Source organism: Penicillium canariense, assembly GCF_028826845.1.
Source record: "Penicillium canariense strain IBT 26290 chromosome Unknown utg000003l_segment0_segment0, whole genome shotgun sequence".
NCBI lineage: Eukaryota > Fungi > Ascomycota > Eurotiomycetes > Eurotiales > Aspergillaceae > Penicillium > Penicillium canariense.
The window spans coordinates 3555426-3578289 of NW_026622730.1; the positions used below are offsets into that span (position 1 = coordinate 3555426).

At 48.7% G+C, this 22864-nt stretch overlaps 6 protein-coding genes across 6 annotated transcripts; 3 read left to right on the forward strand and 3 right to left on the reverse strand.

The window, feature by feature from the left end:
- Nucleotides 1-3427: 3427 nt before the first annotated feature.
- N7482_006156 (uncharacterized protein) lies at nt 3428-5067 on the reverse strand (the record flags this gene model as incomplete). Its single annotated transcript, XM_056688281.1, has 3 exons — nt 3428-4063; nt 4136-4912; nt 4972-5067. The coding sequence occupies 3 exons, from the start codon at nt 5065-5067 to the stop codon at nt 3428-3430; spliced, it is 1509 nt and encodes a 502-aa protein (XP_056543836.1).
- A 1139-nt stretch (nt 5068-6206) lies between these two features.
- N7482_006157 (uncharacterized protein) lies at nt 6207-8339 on the forward strand (the record flags this gene model as incomplete). The annotated part of the gene is made up of 1 exon (XM_056688282.1): nt 6207-8339. The coding sequence occupies one exon, from the start codon at nt 6207-6209 to the stop codon at nt 8337-8339; it is 2133 nt and encodes a 710-aa protein (XP_056543837.1).
- A 1548-nt stretch (nt 8340-9887) lies between these two features.
- On the reverse strand, nt 9888-10647 carry N7482_006158 (uncharacterized protein; the record flags this gene model as incomplete). Its single annotated transcript, XM_056688283.1, has 2 exons — nt 9888-10368; nt 10424-10647. The coding sequence occupies 2 exons, from the start codon at nt 10645-10647 to the stop codon at nt 9888-9890; spliced, it is 705 nt and encodes a 234-aa protein (XP_056543838.1).
- Nucleotides 10648-14261: 3614 nt separating this feature from the next.
- Nucleotides 14262-16841, forward strand: N7482_006159 (putative homeobox and C2H2 transcription factor; the record flags this gene model as incomplete). Its single annotated transcript, XM_056688284.1, has 1 exon — nt 14262-16841. One exon carries the CDS (start codon nt 14262-14264, stop codon nt 16839-16841), a length of 2580 nt encoding a protein of 859 aa, XP_056543839.1.
- A 1188-nt stretch (nt 16842-18029) lies between these two features.
- Nucleotides 18030-19926, forward strand: N7482_006160 (Laccase abr2; the record flags this gene model as incomplete). Its single annotated transcript, XM_056688285.1, has 2 exons — nt 18030-18793; nt 18870-19926. The coding sequence occupies 2 exons, from the start codon at nt 18030-18032 to the stop codon at nt 19924-19926; spliced, it is 1821 nt and encodes a 606-aa protein (XP_056543840.1).
- Nucleotides 19927-20474: 548 nt separating this feature from the next.
- Nucleotides 20475-22454, reverse strand: N7482_006161 (uncharacterized protein; the record flags this gene model as incomplete). The annotated part of the gene is made up of 1 exon (XM_056688286.1): nt 20475-22454. One exon carries the CDS (start codon nt 22452-22454, stop codon nt 20475-20477), a length of 1980 nt encoding a protein of 659 aa, XP_056543841.1.
- Between the last annotated feature and the right edge of the window lie 410 nt (nt 22455-22864).

Sequence of the window (22864 nt, forward strand, 5' to 3'; positions counted from 1 at the left end):
TCGTTCGAAGCTAAGCACTTTATCTGTTTATAAGTTCTGTCCGGAACCCTCCGTTATCTAGATGCATGCAAATTTCACAATGTCGCTATCAAGGTTCATTTTGATGCAACCCTGTAAGCGTCCTACGAGCAACAAACAGCAGAGAAAGCTGATCGTGTTGCCTCCTACAGCTTCGCACGTCACTTCAAAGCGCTTGCCCATACCGCTCTCATTTTCGGCCTAGATCTTATTCGGGGTCGTAGTAGCCCGTCTAGGCGACAGAGTCCAACCAGGTATCACTGTTCACCCTTAAAATTAGGATTGTAGATTCCTAGAAGAAACATGAATAAGTAAGTAACTAAAAATAACATGCCTAATGATCAATGAGTGGTGTTGTTGAATTATATGGGTGGTGGGGAGAGGGAGGGTGTCTATATATCAACTCAATGGATATCATGGAATATTTTGGTCAATACTAATGTCTAAATCAGATTACCAGAGGTAGAAGTAGGTCCTTGTAGACTAGTTGAAAATTAGAAACCTGTTTTTGTTTCTTGAGATCGTGTTAAATACTTAGTCCATTCCTTCGGTGATTTCATAATGCTCCGAGAAGATGCGAAACAGAACGGGGTTTTCGATATTTTCCTTTCTTTAGAGAAGCGAGCGTGCAAGAGGTAACAAGAAGTCGGCACTAAAGTGGCAGGGGAGTGGCCCTCACCCCGAAGGCCAGAGGTCGAAGTGGGGACAACAGGTCGCTACAGGGCCTCGGGCGTTGGGAAAGATATGACCGCCATTTTCGATGGTGGTATTTACAATCACTCCAAACGGCGCACGGTCTCCTCTCTACGATGCGTGTTGGTGTGATTCGAGCAGTGAAGAAGTCGAAATTTGCAGACAGGGAAACTCCGAATAACGGATATATTTTCCTGTATACATTGACCCAGTAAATAGGCAGTCAATCCTTCTTTAACACTCTTGTCAGGCAATCTATACTCATTTAGTTATAAAGTCCAAGTTTTATGTAACCTAGGCCACCAAAATCTGTGAATATCCAGGTAATTCACTCACCGCTCGCTCTACTTCGCATTTTGTAACTATTTACTGTTGTTGAATGACCACTACGTACGTGCCTCACATGACCGGATCGTAGTTCGCACTGCCTCAAACCCGTCAAACCGCGACATCTCTATCAGGGCACTTGCTTACTTGCATGCCTACATACAGATAGATATGCGTACTTTTTCTATATGGCAAAAAGAGCAAATAAAAAGGGATGATTGGAGGGTTGTTCTAAAGCTAAAAATAAACTCCGATAGGGGGAATCGAACCCCCGGCTGCCGTGTGAGAGACGGCGATGTTAGCCACTACACCATATCGGATACGGTATGGTGCTAACCGCGCAGCAAGCATAAGAATCCAATCGAGATCAATCAATTTAGGAAAGGAAAAAGACCAAAAAGTAAATTAATTGTGCTCCGATAGGGGGAATCGAACCCCCGGCTGCCGTGTGAGAGACGGCGATGTTAGCCACTACACCATATCGGAATACTGTGATAGAGTAGCCATTTTCAGCCTCTATGACTCTGGTTTAGCGTCAAGTGTCCTTAGGCCTCTCCATGTGTGCTGGTATATAGTCCCCTGTCCCCCCAGCCCAACATGTATCGTTTCTTTTTGTTTTTTCTCCTCCGTGTGAGGGATTTATGCTATTGACCCGGAGCACCGAGCTCCTGAGCTCCACCACCCTTTTGCCCTGTGTGACTCGTCATCACCTTTTCGCAACTTTCTTTCGCCCCTCCTGCTTTCTTAGGCTCATCTTGTACCTGATCAGGTGCTTTCTCTGAAGTTCTGACGCTGGACCTCGAATCTTAAGGTTTCACGTGACTACCTATCCGTCATTCGTAAGCCCCGTCTTTGACGTGTTTTGCACCTCCTGGACAGTTGCCCACGCGAAGCGTGTCTATAAACTGCAGAATATAAAGAAGGGTCTGAATGTGTAAGCAAATAAAAGGCTAGGTAAGAAGATAGTAAAAGGCAAGTGAATTGAATGTGAAATAGTACTAAGTCAGGATAGAAATATATTCCAAGGCAATATGATTTATATTGATTACAAAACTAATTCTAAAGGAAGGAAAGAATCTAAAAGATAGAGATTCTTCTTCTTCCTTATTATAGAGAAGTCAGAGCTAAGTGAATTATACATAATGAGCCCACTCTTCGTATCACTCATCATGGACTTATTCTAGACAATTCTAGAGCTCATTTCCAATCTATATACAGAATCAGAAGTGATTCAGTATCATTTCGGGATATATCATATTTCTGCCTCAGAAAATTGGTTTCCAACTTTTCTTTCATAACATATATCATACAAACCAGAACAGGTGTAAAAAACAGTAACTGAACAGAATGAATCAGTAAGATTATGCATCCTAATTAGGAATGGTCAACATCTTTTATGCAAAGTTGGGTTTTCCTGGGGCCCCAATGGGTACCCAGTCTACGTCCTGGGTTGGGTCTGGGTTGCCTTACCTTGACCCAGACCTAGGTCCTGTGGAAGCCTACTTATAGTACGCGTGTCCTATAGAGGTACCCCTATAGGTTAGGCGGTATCAACTACCCTTTATATCTTCTTGATTGATTCTTGATCAGGCTAAAGACTATCTTTAAATGTAGTATAGATGTCATCAATAGCTAGATATTTTATACGATGCTGCATTTACAAAAGCTCTCTTTAAAGCAATGTTTGCGTTTTCAGTTCAAGCTTTAGCTTCTTTGAGAGCTCATCGTCACGAATTTGGATAGCATTATTAATTTCTTTATTGATTTGATCATTTTCATTCTCATCGCGTAGATGAAGCTGTGGAAGAGTCTCAATGATCGGCTGCAATCCGTCTTTTATCTCATGTGGTAGCGTAATGTTGGCAGCCTCGGCTGGAGTGGAAGACAAGGCTCTAATCCCCATATCTTGTATTGATGTATGTTGTAAATGGATGGGTAACCCTAAGAAAGACATCACTTGTACCTATTCCCGCTTGACTTCTATAGCTATTGAAGAGGGGAACACTCTCGGCAGTACGCTCCTAGACGGAAGGTCGAACAACCAACACCAACAACTAATCTTACTCCGCTAACCACAAGAAAGACCTTCCGGGATGACCCATAGGGGTGCTATGAGAGATGTGTAGGAGTGTGTATTGCAATAGTAGCTAGAAACTGACATTTCATGAAATGCATACAGCATGTGATACGTATTCGAGACATGCGAGTAAATACCATACTGTCGCGGACGAGGTTCCCCACTACACTATATAGATTCTCCATATGCAATCTGCAAGGTATAACAATTCTGGCCGCAAGTTTATTATATACAAACTAACACCGATTCATACTAAGAAATGTAAATTGTAGATAAATTAGAAGAGGCGACAGAAGAAGGAAAGGCCCAGAATCATCTGCTCACGAATGCCACGTCTATACCACTTTCGGCTTGGCCATTAATAATTCCACTGAGCAGGAAACATTCGGATGCAGACCTGTCATATTGCAAATGATTGCATGTAGACAGTGCTGCACATGCGTCCATACACTCTTTAAAGGTATAACCCATGTCCAAACCCACAATTTTGCTAGTACTATAAGAATATTCATAGTTGCAGGCAATATCAAATGTCACCCCATAAACAGAATCATCGTAAGGACTTGACAGTTGGGCACAAGCCGTGGGAGTAATGGTTGCCGTGGTGGTCTCTGTTATTGAAACGGTGCTGGAAGCTGTTTCGAGGATGGTAGCAGTGGCAGTTATGGTAGTCGTCGCAGAGGCAGTCTCGTCAATAGTCACAGATTCGACGGACGTTACTGTGGTGCTGGCTGTTTGATCGTTGGTGGCAACACGAGTTATTATTGCAGATGAGGAGGCAGTGGCATAAACGTATTTAGTGGTTGGTGATGTACGAGTCCGGGTGACAAAAAGGAAGATGGATGAAGTCTCATCAATGATTGTGGATGCAGACACAACAACGTGACTGCTGCTGGCTTGGGTCTGATAGGCTGTGACGCGACTTGTGGCAGTTACAAATATGGAAGGCTGCTTGTAATGATCAGTTGATCTGCTCGCACTTGGAAATGGGAGGGAAAAAGGTGGCAAATAAAGGCATACCGCTGTGCTCCGAGAAGCAGTCGTTACGATGGTGGTCGTGGTGGTAGCAGGTACAACCAGACAGGAGCAAGCACTGCTAAGGTCGCTAGCTGCGATTGTGCTGACTTCGGCCAGCCAGCTGCTAAATAGACACTCGGAGGAAGTGCATTCCGGCTCTGGTGCTCCACAGCTATCGAACTCTTCTTCTTCTTCTTCTTCTTCTTCTTCTTCTTCTTCTTCTTCTTCTTCTTCTTCTTGATCATCCTCCGTCTCGACATCGACGGTTCTTTGGGCAAGAGTGACCGTGGCAGTTTGAACACTGGTTACCGTCTTGATCACGGTAGAATCCGTAATAGTCATACTCAATGTCGCGGTTTGCGTTGCATAGACTGTGGTGTCTGTTGTAGTGATATAATCGGTGTTTACCACAGTGCTGGTTAGTGTAGTATCGGTTACAGTCGTTGTCACCACATCAATGGCAGTACTAATTGCTGTGGCATCGGTTGTTGTGATGAAATCGGTAGTTTGGACAACATCCTCAATCACGCTCGTAATAGTGACTGGGGCAATATCCGTGCTGGAGTACCACGAGGTGACCGTATCTATGATGTTTGAAGTGTCGGTAACAGTGATATCGACGGTTATTTTGTCAGTGATTGTGGCGGTCCCTGCGGTTGTTGTCGGGTATACAGTAACAATTTGAGTCGCAGTGTGTTCGATATACGCGCTGCAGAACGCACTCGCCTCTGCTTGCAACGAGGATTCCTGGAGCTGAAGCCAGACTGCATCATTCGCACACTGGTCGGTCAGTCAGACACGCGGAAACAATTACCGAACGCAAGTAATCTGTCACCTACCTGAGGAAGAGATCGCTTGACGATAGAACCGCTTCCAAGTGGTCGAGCAGATGCGAGCAAAGCTCCCCCAAGCCCTAATAGAAGCGACAAATGCATTTTAATTCTCAACAGCAAAGAAAATAAGGAGTGACTAAAGTTGGACGACTGTAAAGATTCACACACGAACAACTTCCTCTGGATTCAACGCCCATTTATATAAGGCCCTCTGTCGCTTCAAATTGCTTACCTATGTTCAAGTTATTTTTGGTGGCGTTTTTCTTTTGGCTCTAAGAGCCCCTTTTGTATGAAGAAAAAAGACCGGCACCTGAATCAAAACCAGATTTTTTAAGCAACAATGACGATCACTGGCAGGCATGAACTCCCCCACTTCCAGGTTGCTGAGCCTGAACAACAGTCATATTAGCCGATCGCAGCACTTAGTCGCCAATAGTGTCGCCATCGGGCTTGCGCTTTCCCTGTTCCTGTTGGGACCGGCGCCATCGGCGAACATAGGCCAGATTGAGGACGAGCCTTCCATGCTGTTTCTTCCTGTCAAATCCTTGCGCCTTTTCCCAATACTCTCATTCAAAAGGGACCCTTGGAGAATGAAGTGAGGCGACTTTATCATTCCGGTTCCTACTACAGCTTGAGTGCTTCGCAGCTGGTTTTTGAGATTCGTGCTCGGCTATAATTCCCAGGATCGATTGTGTGGCGGCAGCTCCGGCCTCCACGGGTCGGATAAGCTCATTGAGAACCTTGGAAATGGATTCGTGCGTGATTTAAGTAGTTCCGGCTCCACAGAGCAATGCCATACGGCCCCCACAGTAGGGTCGCATAGCCTCAAGGGGTCTTTATTTGGGGTCTTTCGACTTGTTAAATCTCTGCCACCGGCAATAATGTCCATCCTCAGAGTAGGAAAGCCAGTTCACCACCATAGCCTCTCGCTTAATGGCTCACTTGGTCAACCGACCTTGCGCCATGTGGCAGGGAGGTGGGGCTGGCCCAGCTGCGTGGAAATTCCTCGCTTATTCATCCCTTTAGTTATTCTCGGGATCGCCGCCATATAACTATGTACTATCTCAGAAGCCTCCCAAAAAATCACTTGACCTCTCCTAGTCCTTCGTTCTATCTTCGCGAGGTCGTACACTCTTTTTTTCTTTTTTGTTTGTTTGTTTGCTTTCCTCCCCTTCATTGGGAGTTCCCGAAGTCTTTCGTGTATTATCTTGCTCGTCTTGGACGATAATAAGAAGGTGAAGATGCTCGCTTCATCCGGATTTATTCTCCCTCTCTTCGCTCTCTTGAGCCAAGTCGCCCCCGGATCCGCGAACAGCGTTCCTATTGTCTCGTGCTCTACCAGCACGGACGTCCAAATTTTCCAGAATCCCAGCTTTGAGTCCGGATCACTTGATGACTGGACCATCAGCAATTCCTACGCGGAGTCTTACAGCGTCGTACAGGTTGGCACATCAGACGCCCAAGGCTCAGCCGAAGATGGATCCTATTACTTCCAAACGTACGGCTACAATCACGAGTTTCACCTTTCTCAAACGGTTTCCAATCTTGTAGTTGGCTCTACATATACGATCACGTATTGGAACCACCTACCTCAGTACCTAGGTGCTCTAGCTAATTGCTGGGATTCTGTTTACTTGGATACCACCGCCAACAAAATCGCCTATATTAACTACGGCCCATCCACTACATGGACAGCACATACCTTGACCTTTGCAGCCACAGCGACCAGTCATACCCTGGTCTTAGCTCCAGATTGTGGTTCCGGTCGCGATTACCCATGGTATATGGGATGGGATAACTTCCAGATCGAAGGAGAAACCCAGGTGTGCACTACCTCCTACTCGACTATTCCATCTTCGACACCTACGCCAACCCCCAGCTCAGTCTTCTCGTCCAGAGTTGCATCCACTACACCCTTGGTTGGATCATCTTCATCCAGAGTCATTGCATCCTCAGCCACACCAGCGTCGTCCTCATCCGGAGTTGGATCGTCTTCAACCAGAGTCAACCCATCATCCAGCACTGTCAAATCCTCGGCCAGAGTTAAACCATCTTCAACTAGAGTTCGGCCCTCGTCTAAGGCATGCAAAACTAGAACCAGGACATCTTCATCCAGCGCTGTCCAGTCATCCTCCGGAACTCCCCCATCCTCGGTCGGAGTTAGACCATCTTCAACCAGAGCTGTATCCTCGTCGGTGGCTGCTACTTCTGCTGCCTCTTCCACCACAGCATCTACCACTTCTAGCAACACTGACAGTGGAAACGGCTCATCTTCTGGCGTTTCCTCCAGCATGACCTCCACTCTCGGTGGTGGAAACAGCTCAGGCTCCGGCTCTAGCACGACCACTGCTCCTGGTGGAGGATCTGGCTCTAATACACCCCAAGGTGAATCTGGTGGCGCGGGATCTACTACTTCGACCATTCTCTCAACCCGCACCGCTACTATCACCGCTTGCCCATCAACAGTCACCGATTGCCCAGCAAGCGATAAGACTACGTATACCACCACTGAGGTCATTGTTGTGTCAACGACAGTTTGCCCTGTGACTGCTACGTCAAACTCAGAGCCTACCAGTGAGTCTGGTGGCGCGGGATCTACCACTTCGACCGTTCTCTCAACCCGCACCGCTACTATCACTGCTTGTCCGTCAACAGTCACCGATTGCCCAGCAAGCGATAAGACTACGTATACCACCACTGAGGTCATTGTTGTGTCGACGACAGTCTGCCCTGTGACTGCTACTGCTACTTCTTCTTCTGCAACTACCCGTGGCTCTGGCTCTGGCTCTGGCTCTGGTTCTGGTTCTGGTTCTGGTTCTGGTTCTGGGTTTGGAGGAAACTCAATCACTGAGACTATTTACTCTACCCGGGTCTTTACAATCTACGAGTGCGCTTCGACTGTTACCAACTGCCCCTATGCTTTGAGAACTGCTCATGCGGTTACTGAGACCACTGCCGTTGGAACTACAGTTTATCCTGCTAGCTCTGCTCCTACAAGTGGCTTCAGCTCTGGTTCTGGTTCCATCACTGGCTCCGGCTCCGGCTCTACTGGCTCCGGCTCCGGTTCTGGTTCCGTCACTGGCTCCGGCTCTTTTACTAAGGCCATTGTTGCTGGAACTGCGATTCATGCTGCTGGCTCTGTTTCTACTAGTGGATCCAGCTCCAGCCCTGTTTCTAGCTCCGGCCCCCAATTCGGCTCCGACTCTGCGCCTGGAAGCAGCACCTTGGTGTCATCTTCTCACGCTAGTGCTTCATTCACAACAAGTGCAAGCCAGCCAGTCTACACAGGCGCCTCGGCCTCTCAATCTGCTTTCCTTTCCGGATCGCTCGTATCCATCTCCGGTCTTTTGACTGCCTGGCACCTTCTTCTTTAAGCGAAAGGCACTACTTCTTTTCTTCTTGAATGAACATATTGCCTGTCTTTCATTTGTCTAATCTTCCTGAATATACTCTAATTAGCTATATACAACTGACCTGGGTTCTTCTCAGAACGATTGATAACATTTTTTACAAGACCACACGCTGCCATGACCAGTGGAAAAGAAAAATTTAGGTGACTTATACCTATAGATAGATTAAAGATACTTAATACTCATATAGCTAGCTCAAACGATGCTAAATAGCCTAGGTAGCCAATTTTCGTCTAATGATATTATAGTAACTAGATCTCGTTTCAATTTTCGGGTTCTAAAAGTTTCCTAACCCCACGGTCCCGAAACTGAATTAAAGAATCCTCTATATTTAGCATAATTAGCATTACTTGATTGGGTTGCGTTACTAGACTTCCACACGACCCAGCAGAACCCGGACCCAGCCGGGTCTGGGTCCAAAATCAGGGCCCAGCACTGGGTTCTGGGTTGTCTCCCTTAACCCAGATCCAGTGCTGGGTAACTGCTCTGTCGAGACCCGAAAGATCACACAATTATGCGAATCTACCTCTAAGTCCCCTGTCGTGGCACTGAGATAGATAATAAGGATACAAGAGCTGGTCAGGCCATGAAGCTTGGCCCCCAGGAATTAATCGCCTATCAAGAAATTACTGCCTAGAAGTTAAGAAGCTTTACTCCGAAGCTCTTGGGACATAAAACTACTGCATAGGACAAGTCGGGGCGAGTCCTGGATGGCGTCGCGGTCTGGCTAGCGTGGGAGATGGTACTAGGACTCCGCCCCCGCAGAAAGAATAGCCCCGATACATTTTGTGCTCTAGATACTGACGAAAGAGAAGAAATCTGTTAATACTTCGTGAAGAACCTCTTACAAGTCGTTACGGATTTATACCTTTTATAACTAATATCGATAACAGTATAATATGAGAACCTGGATATGTAGCCTAGTCTGGTATAAGGAGGAGTTTAAACCCTTTATGTCGAAGTAGATAGTCGCTATCTTTAATGTGCGAGCTAGTACTACGCGAGCTGGTGCTAATGAGCTCTTGTTACTTTATCGGGTTTCGCCTATTACAAAGGAGCCGGCTAGAGGAATGGACTATCTAGATTTAATGGATATTCGAAGGAAAGTACAGAGTGAAGTTAGGGACACGCTTAGCACCGTCTCGAGCCTACTAGGAGGCTTAACCAAAGGAAAAAAAAGGTAAACCAGACATGGTCTCGCGGGCTAGGACGGTCACGGCCGTGCTAGACTTCGCCAAGACGTCACAACGGCTTCGGAGTCGCGCGCCAAGAGGGCAGCCTAACGATGGGAACGGCAATTAGTCCACGCAGGCCTCGACGAGGCTCTAAGTTCGTTTTTAGGAAGTGGAACACTCTACATACGCGGATATATATAGTTGTGGTAGCCTGCATACCGCTTTTCATTGCGAGGGGTCAAGGTAAATGATATCAACTAACTAACCAATGTATTGTATCAGCCGCTATTCATAGCCATGACAATTTGATAGCAAAGATAGAATTACAAAAGAGAATTTACATGTCCTCAATAGTCTCCTCTTCAGTGTTCCTGGTCAGCGATCGGAAACTGACGGAGAGAGACTCCAGCTTCATGATCTTCTCCATGTTCTTGATCAAGCTCAACAGCTTCTCAAATGTCGGTGTCTTCCTAAATTTGGTGTGCGCATCAATACTATCAAGTCCAATGAAGGACATAAGGATTGATGCTCTCTGGTTTTCTTGTCCATCTCTGACGGGGAAGTCGCTTTCCACGCCCCAACCGTAGCTCAGAGCCCCAATGTCGGGAAAGATCAGAAGATCTTTCTCGGAATTTTTGAGATTTGTGATAGCTGCATCTTTCTGAGCCGATGAAATATCCGAGGGAAAATAAGCCAAGATGACCTCTGTTATAGGAGACTGTAGAGCCACTGGTAGTGATTGTGTGGCGGTAATGTGCTCTGTAAATAAGCCATGGGTGAGAATTTTTGGCGATTCCTTTGCGGCTTCCTGGCCTAGACTGTGATCTTGTTATTATGTTATTCGAGCCGGAATCGAAGGAGACTGCTACTTACGTTTTAGCAAAATTCTCGTGATCTTGAATCGAATTCCAGTCAAACAGTGCCCAGAGGTAGGACGGATTTTCAATCTCAAGGCCCCAATACACCCGAAGGGGTCCTCCAGGTGCAGTTACGACATATTTGTATAGCTTGGTCAAAATTTGGCCCTCTGTCGTACTGTCATTGATGACATCAAGTGAAGGCTTAACGCCCATGCAGCCGACTTCGGTAATAGTCATATTTGGTTCGTATCTAGGCCTCTGCCTGTATAGTTCAAAAACATTCAGAGTCTGCAGGGAAATAGGGAGAATATTTTCTGTTGAAAAAGATGCCTTGTATTCACGGGATTTGATAATTAAATATCCAGTCTTGATTAGGCCCTTCAATAATTCGGAAGCCTGAATCACTGCTGCCTCGGGCAAGGCAACCATCCACGCCTCTGTAACACGCAAGTTAGCTTAATCATGGCGCAACATCACTAAAAGAATGTTTCTGCCTTAATATGAGGTGAATGAATGCAGGCAGTGTAGTAGGTCTAGTGTCCACCAGGGGAAGACCTAATTAAACAAGCGCTCGATCATCGGTGCCTGCGCGGAAAGACCAGAGTTTTCACTCGCCAAGACCTTGCACAAGCGTGGGCTTTCCATTGTCACCTCTATTGAGTAAGCTTTACGAAGTACACACGTAATATAACTTATAGGTCATCGTCGCACGGCCCATCAATGACGACATGCTCCATATAAAATTCTGAGAGTGGTGGGAAAAAGGGATAGGGCCGATGCCCTAGCGCCTGCCTAGCGATCAGTATTTAATGCGACTTAGCAGAAATATAATCAAAACCGTCAGACTTTTCAAAAAGCAATGAGAACTCACCCCAATAATGTTTGAGCATCCTCGGAGAATTTCTGCTCATTCCAGACGGGAGTCCAGAAGCCATTCGTTCTTCTCTTCACTGCGACCGTGACTAACAAACAGCGATCGGAACCACGCAAAAACAGCCCCATTCCTCTGGATCCCAACTCGTCCCAACTGCAGCAAGGTTCCTTCGAGGCACGGGTGGCCAATACAAGCTTTTAGGATACTACATCCGGTACATAGTTCTCGCCGCCAACACGTCGCCCCCCGCTATTGGGAACGCCACGCGCTCCACCTGGTCCAGGTACGGAACCCCTGACCCTCGACCCTTGAATTACATACTCCTGCACATATTCACCCCGACGACAATATGGCTTCCGTGATGATTGACCACTTCCCTTTCTGCAAAGAATGTGTAGAAACTATGTCAATCTACATTGTTTCAAACTGGTCTCTGAGTTGCTGAAATCATGATCCCTATTCTGAATTTGCAAATTAGTCATCCCATTACTGTTACATCATGTGATTTATGGCTAACTTGATTAGGCTGCTGTTAATCAGAATACTTTCCTAGTCCAAACAGTAATTCGAACAATGGCTCTGGCCCTTATGTAGCTCATTGGCCGTTCATCACTTATTCCGGCGCCATCCCATGTATATTAGCAACGAGCAAACGAGTCGGTATCACATAGTCAGCTTTAGCTTATTCCGTTACGATACTCATATATGTGACATCTTATACATACGCTTGACAGAAACTGTTTATACATGACTTATAGTATGGGTCGGAAGTCCAGAGCATAATATGTACGTTGAGCACTTAGGTTGCAAATTTACGACATCAAAGCCCTGTTCGGACTTCAACTTTTATCCAATGACTACCCTGGTGTGAAGATCCCTGGAGGTAGTATCTATATTGGTGAATTGGGTATCTATAGCATGAGCACCTTCGAGTATATCATTCTTTATGCGTAGCTTTCTAAACATGTTCCCTTTACCAGCCACCCAAAAGCTTCTCGTGACTGGTAGAAGCCTCTTTTACTATCCTGTGAACATCAGAACCTATGGTAAGACACCTATCTTGGTAAACGAAGGTATAGCCATTTGTGAGATTCTGCTAAAACGGTGCACGACGTGGCTGATAGCGATATCCAATTATTGATAAGGGTATACGTTTGTTGCCGATCGATCAGTGGGAGCGAACATCAACGCGCCAGTGTGCCGACTTATTTATTTTGGCCTAAAACAAATGCTACGGAGAACCTAGCTAGATCCTAGCAGAGCGGTACTGGGGCAAATTGAAGGACAAAGGACGAGGGAGAGAAGTTGAAGATCTAGAAATAGTCGACTGAATTGAAATGCTCTCCCGTGCCAAATTTAATGACTTTGATGAAGCTAAATGGAATCTTCAATATGGATGAGGCGAGTCGCTTGGTAAGATTATGCAAACCAGTCGGGAGGTAAAAATCAAGTCAGCGAGATGCAAAAGACTTCACATCACACTATGGAAGAACAACACTTCTTTTTTAATGACTTGATCAGTCCTTCGTTCATATGAACTACCACTAGGGAAACCTGAGTCGTGTCTGGAGAATAGCCGAACAGACCCCATGATGTGCAATTGATGATTCTTATCAGCCTCCGTTGCGGGCGATTATGGACTTTCTTGGTGGGCTCTGGTGAAATATTATACACCGTACAGGGGTTTTCCGTCGTCAATTCGAATTAAGTCGTTCCGTATGTGTTTTCGAATGAGGTCACCGACCCGTAGAAAATTTTTTGCTTTTCGAGTGTCTGGTAGTATATTCTGGAATCGCGGCTAGGATCGGGGGTTATGGAGACATCCTTCTCGGGACATTGCCGATTGTCTGCGTTATCGGGCTCCGATTCGAAGAAGTCTTGGCAGTTCAGCACGTGTCCGTGAAATTCAGATGAATGTTCCATCCCTGGTAGCGGTAGAGTGTCGGTGTGACCTCTACTTGGGGGTTCTAATCTAGAATCTATTCCGTGCTTGAGAAGACTCGCAACTATTGGTCTAGGTCTGTGGTCGTCGGGAGTGTGACTCAAAAGAGAGTACGACAGCCTACTGAGAGTTGTTTCAAATTCGGGCCGAAGCTGCTCTCGATTGGCTTATCACATTATTCATATTGAGCCGCCGTTCCTCTAGAATCCTGAGAAATTAGGAAACTGATCATTCGCCCCCTCCATCCCGAGCACATAGGAAGAACGCACCTCTGAGTTAGTCTATACTTGGCAGGACAGATCTCCGATATCGCGGGGATTTCGAATCAGAACTACCCAAACGGGTCTGCCAGGGCTACGAGCAAACCAAACAAACTCGAGCACCACGCCCCGCCCCGCGCCGGGCCTTTCCCGAATAGGCTTGGCGCTGACATTGGAAGGGCGTGCAGGTGCAGTGTTTTCTGATCATCCGGGACCTCGACCCCATCCACCGGACTCGCTGCGGCCCTGCCGTTCGTATCGTCTAAGCCGACTCTCAATATGACGTTGTGGCCTTCAGTCGGCTTTTCCGAATCTTGATCCATGCTGCGGATACGAGGTCTTCTCCGGATGGCATGCTCATTACATTCCGTTATGACGGATGGCCTATCGGACGTGGCAAGATGGCACAAGCCCTCGAGCTGCTGGTCTCTTGTAGAAGACACCTCATCTTCCGACAGTCCTCGTATCTGAGCGGCCTTAGTGGCTGTCTTAGCGTCTTAGTGGCACATGGCCGGTGGTACCGCAACTCAGGAATCGCCTATGGCTCCACCCGAGATTGATTATTCACCCAGAAGCCACGGCGCCGGTGTCCTCGCCGCTACCCCAGACCAAGGATACGCCCTCTTCACAGACCGACTCTTTCTTCAATCATCAATCTCCCCATCGTGGCCTTACTTTGATCCCATATTCCCCCGGCTGGTTCATCTTGCTTTTCTCCGTACAGCCATTCCTCCTGGAATCTGACGGCTGTCTTTTCCCAGCTGCGCAGCCCATCATGGAGTACTTTGATTTTGAAGGTGCCTCGTCCGCCCATGAATCGAACCATCCAAGTGACGATGTTGCTTCGGTTGATCTTCAATTCGATGAGCCCGAAGAGCGGGATGCCCGATTCAAGTTGCTCCAGGACCAGTCGTTGGACTTTCCTGGCAATCCTCCCGTCCCGGAGGCGGCCGAACAGTACGCGGGAGGTTCGATCGGCCCCGATCAGGACACCGGAGTCTACCCCATGTTCCGCGCCCAGGAACCCTGTGACTTTTGTCGACGAATGGGCCTGGACTGTTTTGTTGCCAAACGTGGAGTGATGCAGAACGGTTGTACCTGTTGTATCTCGCTCTATCGTGAATGCAGTTTCACCCACGCCAAAGTCCCTGGAAAATTCCTTCAGACCTTACACCCCGTGTCAGAGAATGCCTACATTCCTATAGGCAGCCTCACGGGGAAGAGAGCACTTAAATCCGTCTCTTATGGGACTTTTGGAGACGATACCGATGCACGATCTCGCTCCAGTAGCGCTCGATTCTCCCGCAAGGCTATCTCAATTCTCAAGGGCTGGCTGCGCGATCACAACGAGAACCCATATCCCAACGAGTCGGAAAAAGACGAGTTGAAACAGTACACAGGCTTGACCAGAACCCAAATTTCGAACTGGCTGGCAAACGCCCGACGACGCGGCAAAGTTCGCCCGTTTATTGGCACTAATTCGCCCGTGCCAGGAGCCGTTGACATTCCTGGTCAACCACAACATCCCAAAGATCCAGCCCTCATGACCCCTCTAGAACGTTGGAAATACTCTCCTCCCGAAAACGAACCGGCTACAATTAGCGATATTACCCGTGCTTTGGCCAATCCTCCATTCGATCCCTCGCGTCAGCGCAGGACCCATCTTGGTCACGTGAGGCACCGTCACCCGGGGTCTAGTACCAATGAGTCAAGCCACGCAAGCTCAGAACATAAAAGATATACTGCCTCGGCCAGTAGTCTGGACACTAGTCGGTCATCCCATTCAGACCTTTCTTTTGCTTCTGCATTTTCCCATCGATCATCCCTTTCCTTTGGTTCAATGGATCGCAAAGAACGTCGTCGTCGCCGCAAAGTCTCTGTACCTGTCAATACTTTCAATTTCCAGAAGGCTAAGGCTGTTCGTCCTTTCCAATGCACCTTTTGCACTGATTCATTTGCTGCCAAGTACGACTGGCAGCGCCATGAAAAATCTATGCACCTTATCTTGGACAAGTGGACCTGTTCTCCTTTTGGCGGCGTAACAGAGGAGAATGGTATACTTCGTTGCGTCTTCTGCCCGGCAGTCAACCCGGATAGGGATCACCTTGAAACCCACAATTACATTAGCTGTCAAGAGAAGTCCCTTCAGGAGAGGACCTTTTACCGGAAGGATCACCTCAATCAACATCTGCGCCTGATGCACAATGCCAAGTTCCAACCGTGTATGGAGAAATGGCAAAGTAGCATCACCGAGATCAAGTCTCGTTGTGGTTTCTGTGGCTCTCTGTTGCACACATGGAAGGACCGAGTGGACCACCTCGCCGGCCACTTCAAGAATGGGGCCAATATGGCTCAATGGCAAGGAGACTGGGGCTTCGAGCCCTCGATCCAAGAGCGAGTAGAGAATGCCGTCCCACCATATCTCATTGACTATGAGTGGAGGTCACCAAACCCATGGACCGCTGTTCAAGCACAGGGAGACGGCATCTCCCCACAGCTGGAGGTCCCGGATGACGCCAATTGCTACATGCGCCTTTCACGTGAACTTACGGCATATATTCACAACCAATCAGCACAAGGGATTATTCCAACCGACCTGATGCTGCAGGCTGAGGCCCGTCGAGTGATCTACGGAAATGACGACCCTTGGAATCAGACCTGTGCAGACAATCCGCTCTGGCTGACAATCCTGAAGCGAGACACTGGCCTAGAGACTGTCGTCAATAATGACAGCATTCAACTCTCTGATCTTGGATTGCAGCCCCCTTTCGCCGTCCACGGCGGCCTGCGCGAGCCTCCCCGGGAAACCAATATCCTGGCTAGGACGGTAGGTCCTGATGCCCTCCCCAGTCCAGCCGTGTCTAGCCCTAGTCTACAAAGCCCCGCCTACCCCCCCACCGGTTTCTCCTCTGCTGCGCCCAGTGGGCAAGGAAGTCTGTCGGGGAGTTATGCTGGTAGCTCAGGGATGATATCAGCTGGCGTGCCAGCGTTCATCTCCGATTGGAGCAGCAGTCTCACTGGCAACCCCTCCTCGTCTTCTGCTCCTGCAGAGGCAGGGCCACCTGATCCGCTGGTGCAGATGGGATTCGATCCGGAGTTCCTACAAAGGCTCAACGACAGCTACAGTGAACTCACGCCGCCTGATATGGAAAGTCTACCTTTGGATGCACCTGTGGATTATGAGGGCAAGGGGAAGCAGCCGTGGTTGAACCCGGCATCGCAGGCTCCTCCTCTCGTGGGCGTGCCTGCTTCAGATCCTCTTGCCATCCTCCATTCCAAAGAGGGCCACCATCCTGCGTCAGACGCCGCCCAACCTGGGCTGCCTGCATTTTGCGACGATACTGGGTTTTTCTAATTTTTGAGACGGAAACTACATCATGCATGCCAGCTGAAGCTGAAGTGGGAAAAGTTTAAATTCTTTGTATGGATTCAAAGGACGATTGGTGGATTTAGTATGATAATCCGATTTCTTTATGATGGTAGTACGTAATCAATTGGTGTTTCATTTTTTAATATCTATTTTACCTTTCACTGATCATCCTCGTGGTGGGCAGTTGTGTTTGGAATCGAACCCTCCCTGCACCCCCTGCTGGACGCTTAAAACCTGCGTTAAGGGGTTTTCAATGCTTCTAATTCGTCCTCATCATTGTGTACCTAACCCATCGCCTACATACGGGGAGTGCCCGGGCAGTTCGGAAATGGAATCCTTTGCCGACTTTCCGTGCTGGGCGTTGCTGATTGACTTGGCTCACGCCCGATCCTGATCAAGGCCGACTTTGCTTTGTCCCAGACCCAGTATCACGGTTGCATCCCTGTCTTACACGCAGCGTGCCGAGAACACGCTATCCCTGAGTCAGGCTCGCTCCCTGGCTCAGGTACCTCTTCGTTCTAGCGCTTGATTCGTCTCTTGCACACCATCTGCGCTAGGTGGAGGTTCACCGGTGTGGCCCTCTAGGGCAGCACGAGGCACATCCGCCTCAGCCTCCACCACTTCGCAGGACCAAATACCTCATGCTCCCAGATCCTCCGTCGGGCTATTGTCCCTCCGAGATCTAGAAGAGCCTTTTGTCATCATTAATTGAGCCCTTCCCAAAGTGAGGTTTCCGCGGGTGAGAGTGAGATCCCGCGCCGACGCCACGGAAACAGAGTCTTTAATGATTGGCTTCATCCCAACATCAAGATCCAGGATCCTAGGCTTAAACTATTCACCTATAAGGTGATCGGATGAACTGTCATTCCATCTGATGCTCTGCAGGGTTTCGCTAGAAACCCTGGTCCTCGACTAACAAATCAGGGAGCAGTTTCTTGCATCCGATGTCATGCGTGGATATCGCAAGCAGACCAGCCGCTGCTCTATGATGGCTTCGCTGAGACTCATAGGGCGTATATTGGAAATCTTGGCCGGAATGAATATGGTTCATTTTTGAAGGTCTTTTCTTGGTCTCATGGGCCTGTATATAGCCGTTAGCATCCCATGAGTCTAGATGATGCAACACAGCATTCAGTCTATACCTTGATAGCTTGAATAGAGACTACGACTGTCATGGGTCGCTTGCTTCTGTTACTCTTATGTTTCACTGAGTGGGCATCTGCCGTTACTGTCTACTTTTCTGTCCATCTAACTTGGGCCAACTACACTGTTGCAGGGGTGAGGCGGGAAATCATCCTTACCAATGGACAATACCCTGGTCCTGGGCTGCGATTGAACCAAGGCGATGATGTCACCTTTGATGTCTATAATAGCTGTCCATTCAACGTGACCGTACACTTCCACGGTAGGGATGACGTTCTCGGCCCTTGTTCAACGAATACTAAGATAGGAGGGTTGCTAGGCATTGAACAGATCGGCACGCCGTGGTCAGATGGGGTTCCCGGAATGTCGCAGAGAGTAATTCAAGCAAACCGTGCATTCCGTTACCGCTGGACCGCCAAGCAGTACGGTGCTTACTTCTATCACGCTCACCACCGTGGCCAATTTGAAGATGGTCTTTACGGGCCAATCTACATCACCCCATCGAGTTCTGAGGCACGGCCATTCAGTCTGATTACCAGCAATAATACTCAAATCCAGGCTATGCTCACTGCCGAAAAGAATACATCCCCACTGTTAATCTCAGATTGGCGTCTTCTGACATCGGAACAGATTTGGAGTGTCGAGGAGGCCTCTGGCGTTGACTCATATTGTGCAAATGCTTTACTGATAAACGGCAAAGGTTCAGTGACATGCTTCTCACAAGACGAGATCAATAGCTTGACAACGCCTAATCAAAAGGCGGCCCTGGGGAATGAATCTCTTACGGATATAGCGTGAGTACTCTTTTCTTTTGCGAGAGGTCCTTCTTCTAGGTAATGAAGGAATGCTAATAGATATTTCTATGGTTAGATGCTTCCCTCCGAACTTCACAGCTGCCCAAGGCGACTTCTCTCATAACTATAGTGCGCTCTTGCCGACAATGTTTTCTGGCTGCACACCCTCTCGAGGGCCCCAACAAATCATAAATGTGGACCCGAATGCCCAATATGTTAGTTTGGACCTGACTAGCGCTGCTGGCCTACTGCATCTTATATTCTCCATCGATGAACATGATATGTGGGTATACGCCATTGATGGACGCTACGTCGAGCCCGTGCAAGTGAACGCCATCAACATTCCCAACGCAAACAGGTACTCTGTCCTAGTTCCTCTGAACCAGACTGCGGGAAATTATACAATCCGTATGGTCAGCGGCAGCCCACAGCAGATCCTCAACACGACAGCGGTTCTGCACTACCGAGCTCGGAACCAGCTCAACAGAGCCTCCAACCCCTGGATCACCCTCACAGGCGGCAATGCCACGGCGAATACTATATTCCTCAATGACTCACAAGCCGTACCCTACCCAGCTATAGCGCCAGCCCCAAACGTCGATGCTACTTACTTCCTTACAATCGGTCGCTACGGCGCCTCGTACCGGTGGACACTAGGCAACAGCAGCTTCGACCTTGAGCTCGAAGAGTCGCAACCACTGCTCTTCAATGAAACCGCGATACCTAGCGACCTGCTCATTCGCACAAACAACAACACCTGGGTAGACCTGGTAATCCAAGTCGACCAGCCCGTGCAACCCGCACACCCGATTCACAAACATTCAAACAAGCATTTCGTCGTTGGCCAGGGCTCGGGAACATTTAGCTGGTCTTCTGTCGCAGAGGCGGTGCAGTCTATCCCCGGCTCATTCAATCTGATCAATCCGCCGATCAAAGATACGACGCCCACTCCAGTTGCTGTTTTTGGTCCGACATGGTTGGTCATTCGGTATCAGGTTGTGAATCCTGGTGCATTCCTGATGCATTGTCATATCCAGGTTCATCAGAGCGGGGGGATGGCATTGGCAATTCTAGATGGTGTTGATGAATGGCCGAATGTGCCGTCGAACTATCTCAATGATTCGGGATTTTGAGATTTGCATGTATGGCGTGGCTGGATTGGAGAAGTGGTGATTTAGTAAGCGATAATGTGGGATCTGGTGGGTGGAGATGACGGAGTATATGCTCTGGTACAGTCGATGTTTGTACTGGAGACATCACATCTGCACAGGTGATTGATTGATTGGGGATTGGGCAGATATACTGTGAGAACTTTAGGGTACTAGATTGAAACATGCCTGGCTGAGCTGTTGGAGTAAATGGGATTTCACGAAGCAGATATTGCAGAACAAATTGGACACAAAATGTCACATATAATATGGCTCACACGCTAATTCTTATCATACATACATTAATCATACCCAAAACTATCAAATTGCCATCGAACGAGAGACTAGCTGGCTAAAGAACATCAATATACGCCCAAAATGGTAAGGTAAAATGTGAAATAGATCACAGTCAAAAACAGGTAATCTCAAACGCAGACGTCGCAACTCGTGTCATTCCATTCGTGAAGGGTCTGTTCCCAAAAAAGTTATGTTTCTCTCCCCCGGCAAATCCTGCTATCATATTTGCGATGCAGTTATTGCTCCTCGGCAGGGAGAGGTTCCGGCCAAGCTTCATGATATTCCTCGGCAGGCTCAATTGGTGCTTCTGGTACGTGGATTGCTTCTGCTACCTCGACCGGCTCAAGGTGGACTTCTTCCTGGGATTCCCCCGGGAGTTCCTCTAGTGGCGTGGCTTCGGGGAAAGGCTCAGGTTCGAGAAATTCGGTTTCGACCTCAGCGGCAGTCGTTGATGAGACAATCTCCTCAGTGAAGAAAGGAATGCCTGATTCGGAAATTGGCATGGAAGCCATCAGGCTCGAGGTAGGAACAGTGCTCTCCACCAAGCCGGTGCATGAAGAAGCAACCGACAAAGCTGGCGGATTGATATTCACGTTGACCCTCGGTGCTGGAGTAGACTGGAAGGTCTCATGAGTAAACGAGTGCAGAACATTTTGGAGCTGTTGTTGCGGCGGGCCGGATCCAATGGCGAGGAAGACCACAAGAATACTCATGAAGACCAGCGCGACATTACGCCTGTCACCAGCCAAGACGCGGACATAGTTAATTAACAGAGTCCGGAGGGCAATCTCATGTTCCTGCTTCTCTTGCTTGGCCGCCAAGAAGCCAGGTCCCCGATCCCCAAAATGGGGCTCAATAGGGTGGTCGCCAGCTCGGAAGGACCCAGTATCGCTGAATGTCCTAGAGTGGGTCTGGACAGACAATCGGCGTGGGTCTATATCCAGCTTCGCCGCATCGTTGAAGGCCATTGTGGGGTGGGTTTCCTCAGTAGGCATAGCCGCACGCTCTTCTGCAAGTCGCTTCTCCAAGGCGCGCCGTACGTCTGACGGTAGCCAAAGTCCAACCTCCACATCTACCTTCTCCATTTCTTTCCACGCAGCAGCCCAGGCGCCAGCGCGCATGAGGCCATTAGCAGCGTAGACCCTGATCTCCCATTTACGATTGCTGTCATCATGGTACAGAACATGTCCACCGCAGTCGGGGCATTCATTGCCCTGCTCGCCGTCTGTCTCGCTCTCCCCTCTGTCGGACGTCTCACCCTCCGAAACCGGGCCGCTCTCCTCATGGCCGAGGAAATGGCCCTGGTGCACACGTGGGCGCTGTAGTTCAAGACTTTCCAGCAGTCGTTCTTCCAGCATGTCGTATAGATCCTCGGGGTGGGAGATCAATACGCCCCGATCGCGAAGTACTCCGGAGCCAACCTTCTCTTGCAGTCTGCACCATCGCTTCCAGTATTGCACCGGCAATACCTCCTCGACTATTTTCTGGTAACGCAGCTCAGCTGCATCAGGGACTGGGAGAGACGGGGCGAGAAGTGTACAGTGTAGCAGCACAAGCGGATATTCCTTCTTGACACTCTGTTTGCTTTGGGATGCTTTGGGCGAATAGTGCGGTGATCGTTTAAGCGGCGATGTTCCAGGCGATCGCATGCCTGGCCGTCGCCTAGGTGGAGTCAAAAATTCATCGTCATCCGCTTCATCCTCTGTATGCATCTGCATCGCCCGCACGGAGCTCGGTTTCCGAAACGCAGCCTCGCGTTGTCGAATGGTGCGTATCGATTGCGGCAGTCCGTCGAAGCCGCCGAAGTTTGCTTCGTCGTCTTCTATCGAACACCCATTGCCGCGTGCGTGCATGCTCATGGCCGGTATATGTTTTATTTGATCCAGAGGGTGCACTAGGACGGAGGCCGGAACTGATGACAGCGAAGAGCGGCTCGACGCCCGGGACTTCATTTGCTCCAGTTCTTCATCCATCTCGCGACCGAATATATCACTAGTCGAGGGTCGGGTCGACGAGCCGGATGAACTGTACTCGTAGCTTAGGATAGACATTTGCCCGTCATCGATTGTCGATCCGGCCTCACTAGGTAGGTGGGCTGTCTCGAGGGAAGCAATTAGGAACTCCTTGCTGGGAGGGGCACACGGCTGGGGACTCAGAATATAGTTCGAGGCGTGAACCTCCGCGTCGGGGAAATGGTCATCGTTCAGCCTCGCCATGGAGACCACATAGAGTAGTCAATGGAGAAGAAACAACAGGAATTTATGTGCAGACACTCGTCTGATCACCAGCGCTGCGGTTTGCTGAGCGGACGCGTGTTGACTGTCGCTCACCGCTCCGTCGCGCCGGGCAACCGCCCGTTGGGCGCCGCCCACTCTCCGCTTGGGTAGATCCCGAAGTATACCTGTCAATGATTACATGGAAATGATATATTACATTGTAACATTCTCCATCAAAGTGCGTAAAGTTCCTCCAAAGGGACCGGATCAAAACACGCAAAGAGGCTCACGCTACCCAAAAATTCAATGACTAAAACTCAAAAGCACCCGCCGGCGATCTATGTGGTGCACAGGGATATTTCCATCCATGAGACGCCGATGGTACAATAATTCCCACAACCAGAGAAATG